This window comes from Chiloscyllium plagiosum, unplaced genomic scaffold (genome assembly GCF_037043375.1).
Source record: "Chiloscyllium plagiosum isolate Xiang-an unplaced genomic scaffold, Cpla_swu_hap1 HiC_scaffold_2, whole genome shotgun sequence".
In the NCBI taxonomy this organism is placed as follows: Eukaryota; Metazoa; Chordata; class Chondrichthyes; order Orectolobiformes; family Hemiscylliidae; genus Chiloscyllium; species Chiloscyllium plagiosum.
The window spans coordinates 91,556,778-91,562,777 of NW_028270140.1; the positions used below are offsets into that span (position 1 = coordinate 91,556,778).

At 34.4% G+C, this 6,000-nt stretch overlaps 1 protein-coding gene across 1 annotated transcript in view; it reads left to right on the forward strand.

The window, feature by feature from the left end:
• epb41l4a (erythrocyte membrane protein band 4.1 like 4A) overlaps window positions 1-5,785 on the forward strand; it is a 303,990-nt gene extending 298,205 nt beyond the window's left edge. The window contains exon 24 of the mRNA XM_043710582.2: window positions 2,141-5,785. Coding sequence (XP_043566517.2) covers window positions 2,141-2,269 — 129 coding nt within the window. The 3' untranslated portion in view covers window positions 2,270-5,785. The remainder of the gene's footprint in view (window positions 1-2,140) is intronic.
• The last annotated feature ends 215 nt before the right edge of the window (window positions 5,786-6,000 follow it).

Consider the following 6,000-nt stretch of genomic DNA (forward strand, 5'->3'; position numbering starts at 1 on the left):
TGCAGTTCAGATTCTACCTCCTCAATTCAGATCTGAAATCCTTCAAGCTGCAAACACTTACTACAGAATCACCTCAGCCTCTAGCAGATCCCACATGCTGCAGCAGCAGCTCGTGGTCCTGCCATCACTATTGTATTTTGTGTAATTTATTAATTACCCTAATATCTCCACTCTTTCCACTTCATTCTATATTTTATAAATTGTATCAATCTTATACTTACGAAGCTACTTTTAAAATAAAGAGAGAAAGGACTAAAGAGCTCAATGCAAACGAAAGAATTTGTTTACGATAAAGATTAGAAATACCTGACAATCCTATCTACCAATCAGCTCTCTCCCTGCACTCACATGTAGTTCATGATGTCTCTCTCTGTTACTGGTCTCCCTGCAGATGGGCCTCTTGATCCACAACTTTTATCACCTCCCATTTATCTCTCACTCTGGAGACTTTCCTTCTTGCAGTAACCTTACTTGAAGCAGCTCTATCCCCAACTGCACCAAATTTCCTCCTGAAATCACATTCCCAGGTGTAATCACTAGGCCACTGTCTCACTCAGGTGAAAGCTCTTTCACACTGATCATGGGATTTAAAAATCACTTTATGAAATAACATTTTGATCACTTTAAAAAAAAAAATCAGTCTGTTTATCAAGAAATATATCTGGGACAGGTGAGACTTGAATCCAGAGGGAGTACATTCAGGACTACCATAGCACCACAACACCCAAGCAAATTTAATTTGTCACTTTCCTTTCTTTCAAAATTAGTCACTTTTTATGTCCAGTGCACGGGAAGCACCTCATTCAGACAAAGGATTTCTGGTGTTTGATTGATAATTGTCACCATTTGGTTACTGCCATTTAGTTAGATTATTTTAACTTAAAGCTCAAGATTTGAATCTGAATGTTACTTAAAATTGAAACTGAAAAATATGTGTAAGTTGAATTCCCACTTTAAATCAAATTCTTAGATATACTCCCACAAGCAAAGGTTCCCTTCACTGATAGGCTTTCTCTTGAAGGGTCAAACATAGCGGTTTCACTTTTTAAAATCTGGAGTTATGGTCAGTTTTGTGTTCAGAGCTGACTTTTGGTCTTATGTTCTTAAGTCAGTATAAAATATTCCACTTAAAATTCCTTTATCTTTATACTGACTTTGGGTATCTAATGTTGATATTGTCTCAAACAAGCAGAAATTCACATCAATATTTTCACAGCGGCATAACCAATGAATTAATTAAAGATTTATTGTTACTTTTTAAATTTGTATTATATCCATATCTATATAAAATATAGGTAATTTACTATTTGTAAACTTTGATCACTTCTGTCTTAATTTAGTCTACTATAGGATAACTAAAAATATGTTTTCCATAATTACTACTTTATAAAAATTCATTCCTGGCTTGCATGCTAGCCCAGCATCTTTCCTATTATTTAGCAGTTTATGGCATGCTCCCAATATGCTCAGGTATAATATATCCAGAGTGGCATGGATCTACCTGGATAATTTAGTATGTGTTAGATACCACTGTTGTATCCAGCACAGATCTTCAGCCCTACAAATAGAATGTGTTGAGTTCCATGGCCTTTGCTGTATTCAATGCTGTCATTGATTTTGTAACATCATGTGGAATGAGTTGAATTAGCTAAGGACTGGCATCAGTGATAGTACAGATCTCAGAAAGAAGTAGGGATGGATCATTCATTTAATATGTCTGGCTAAAGGTGGTTGTAAATGCTTCAGCTTGGTCTCTTGGGCTGCCATGCAAAAGTGCATCTCTTGAGAATTAGGATGCTAATGGTGAGACAACGTTCCCCCCCCCCATGAATTGTTTGATGCCATCATGATTAATGACTGATGTGACAGCTGCTTATGCTGTTTCACCTGCAAGTAGTCTGTGTTGTAGTTTCACTAGACTGACACCTTACTTTTAGGTCTGCTTGATTTCAGGCATGCCCTTGTGCACTGTTCATTGAACCAAGGTTACTCACCTTGATGGGAAATGCTAGTCCAGGAGATTACAGATCACAATGATTTATGATACATCCTGCAGGAATTTCCAATTTTGTGCTGTAAAAATTGCTGTTTAATAAGTAGATGAATAAGCATTCTTTTTTTAAAATTTCTTTGTAAACAGAAGCGAAATAAATCTGAAGGTTGTACAACAGAAGGAAAGAGACACACTTCAAGTGATGACTGGGATTCAAAATTCAGTGTTAAAACTTCGAGAACTATGCAGACACCACGGATCAAGACTGAGACCTGACTCCTTTAACTTACCAATTGAGCAAAGCTTTGGGCATGCAATGATGTAGGAACAATTCTACTATAGCATTACCATGAGAGACAATTTGTTTTGAAGCTAGTATCTTGGATTGTCTTTCTGGAATTTATGACCGTCATTTTTTATATTGATATCAAATAATTTTCTGGATTTATATATTCCAAATTTTCTTTTAAAGTTTGATTTTCTATAGCAATGTGTCAAATGCTGTTAAGTAACTGAACACTAAATTATATTGAAAACAGACTTTGGGACCAAGAAAATATATTTTCTAAAACATGTGTACAAGCTTTTTCTACACTTTGGTATGCAATGAAATGTTTGTAAAACATTGATCATCAATGTACATGGGCAAACAAAACATTTAAAATTTAATTAATCCTGGCATGTTTAACTACTGCATTTACTGCATTCTACATTTCTCAACGATATGAACAAGTAAAAATTGTTTTATGTCTTATGGAAGAATAGCTCTTGCTATTTCAGTACACCTTAAAAGTATTACCTTTACTGTATTGAGTAGACTGTTCCCATGAAAATGCTTTATTTCCATCTCCAAGTGTACTGTCAATATATAAATTATACCATCTATATGAGGTGCTTCATAAATGGGCTTGCAAAAAATAGATCACATCTTATACATCATTAAATTAAAACTCAAATGAAGTGACTAACGTCTTTTAAAGCTTTTCCAGGTAAGAGAAATGCTGAACAATTGAGTGCTAGATGACAATAATTCATCTTCACTTGTTCAGAATGTAACTATTTGCTTTATTTTTGCTGTACTTAATCTCTATTAAGTCTCTATACTAATTTCTGTGCACTGAAATATCAATTATTTTACATTGTACATGTGATCAGAATTTCTTGCATATTTCTGAAAGCATACAGTGCACTCTTCTGTAAATATTTGTACATATGGATGCGACATTAACAGTGTTGTAAGATATTTCTTCTAAAAGGTGTAGTGAATATAAGTTAGTGTCGTTTGGGCATTAGGTATTGGAATCAGCAAATTTGTTTTTCCATCTAAATTGTTTAGGATCACAGTGAATATAGTGAAATATTTAAAGTAAACCAAACAGAAAAAAGAAATGAAAACAGAGAAACTGTTTTTTTAGTGAAACATATCTGGCCCTGGATTGCATTTTTAATTCAGAAAAAAGTAACAACCATATTGTAAACAAGACTTTATTTAAAAATGCTAATACTGTCCCATTGATGCCCACTTGTCAGGGAGATTAAAAAAAGGAACAATAAATTTAAAAGCAGAAAGTGCTGGAGCAACTCAGTAAGTCTGACAATATCTGTGGAGAGAGAAACAAAGTTAATGTTTTAAGTTCAATGACTCCCCTTCAGAATTCAATAAATATAAGGTAGTCATTAATGAATTTAATGGGAACTCAGGAGAAATGTTTTTACTTAGAAAGTGTTTGGAATGCAGAACTTGTTAGCATAAGAAGTAGTAAAAGTATAGATCTATTTAAAGGATAATTAGACAAAACATGCAAGATAAAGGAATAAAAGATTGTGATGTTGGAGTTAGATGAATAGGCTGGGATGAGGCTTTTGAGGAGTATCAATACCAGCATAGATAATTTTGGCTGCATGGTCTGTTTCTGTGTTGTACATCCTATATAGTTGAACTAAAACAGTGTAGAAAATGCAGACTACAAGCCAACTGTTGCAAATCTAATAGAGATTTGAGTGAATTAACACAGCAGTGTTAATCCCTGTTACCTATTAATAAGAGTTGATGTGTGGTGCTGACCATTTAGCACATACCACTAATTGGATCCAAATCTCAAAACCCACAGAAAACTGATGCCCATTTTGACTAAATACAAAGCAACTCTCATTCTTGCAATAAGATGTCAGTATTTTCTATGCAATGCAATTCTCAATTGTGATCACTTTCTGTTGCCAATCCTGTTTTGATTCTCTATATAATCATAATGACTACTACTAGTACTTCAGAAATGTAAGGATGATTTGTAATTTGTAGAGTTGCTGGGATTGAAAGGGCTGTCAAACAGAATACCCACATGCAAGGCAATGATATGTTAGATTAATATCAGAAAATTAAACTGGAACTTATGGTAATTGTTGTAATGTATTTTGCATGTTGTTTTGAGTTTGGTTAGCGGAGAGGAAAATAAATCAGGTTGTAAGACGGATCTCTTCTGTACAGATCTTTTCTGAGTATTTAACAATATCAGTTTGCTTATATATGTGTTGTTTGTTCTGTCACAAATCTACAAGTTCCTTTTGAATGCAAAGAGTAGAATATTCCAGGCCCATCTGAAGTATTTTAGTCTGTTTCTTTTCAACCACTTCTCATAGATCAAGTATCTTAAACTAGCTATCAACTTGATTACTTTTTTCTATGATGGATCCGATGTTACTGAACAATAACATCTAGCTATACTGCCTCCCATTTCATAGTTTTGCTCTTACCAACTTATCTGCTTCCTTAGCACCTGAGTTCTAAGATTGAAGACTGCTTCCACTGGTTTTGAAGCCTTACAATAAAATTTATTCAAGACTAAACAATGAAAAGTGTTACATAAATCTGTTATATGAATTATAATTTATTATTAAAATCAAACTCCTCCTTGATGTGTGTTGGCGCTGAACACATGGAAGAGCTGGTGATGTTATTGAGGGCAGGTTGGAGGGACAAGTCGTACACATATGTCCAAGATGCATCTCTTTCCTTCCAAGTTTCTAACTGATTGTTCATTTCATAATTGTGCCTAATAGAACTTAGGTTCTTCAAATTTGTTGTATAATAGAATTTTAGCCATTGATTAAGCTGAATTTAAATGGAGATGTCTGGATTGGGGCTTTTGAAGAATTCTGCCTGTAAACAGCATCAAAATGTAGATACTGAATCAGCGACAAGGATAACTGGACTTGTGCTGCCATGCACATTGTATGTTATCTGAACCATTCCTCCCTTGTATTGGAGCACCTGACCTTGGAATTCCTTGCTTTGTACTTCCACCGTGCATCGTTGGAATCATGTTATGAAAAGAGATTGCCTGCTTTAAAAATGGGGAGAATAAGTAGAAACTGTGATTGCACCTTTGTTTCATTGGTCTGAATTGTGTTTCAATTCTGTTCACATTTTGTGCAGGAATCCAAAGTATAGAGTGACTGGCCTGAACAAGAATTTTATTTTAAAGGCAAAGTATTGCAGATGCTAGAAAGATGTAACAAACACAGAGAAGGTCAAAGAAACTGAACAGATCTGGCAGTGTCTGTGGAGTGAGGAACAGAGTTACTGTTTTTGGATCAATGACTCCTCTTCAAAACTGAAGGTTAGTCAGAACCCAGTTCTGTAGATGAGTCATACTGGACTCAAAACATTAACTCTGTTTCTCCCTCCAATTATGTTGCCAGACTTGCTGAATTTCTGCAGCATTTTCTGTGTTTTAAGAATTGTATTTTGTTATTCAGCAAATCACAACCATAAAGAATCTGAAGAACTGCATAATAAATGATTAAGATTAATCTCAATTAAGCACTGGCATTTATATCAGTATCTTTTAATGTAGAAAAATGTACCAAGGCACTTTATTGAAAAATACTTAGTCACAAATTAAATAATAAAATAAAAGAAGGAAACGCTAGATATGCTGACTAAATATGGTCAGAGCCCATTTTTAAGAATATTTTTACAGTAGAAATGTATGAGTTAGGGAGTCAAT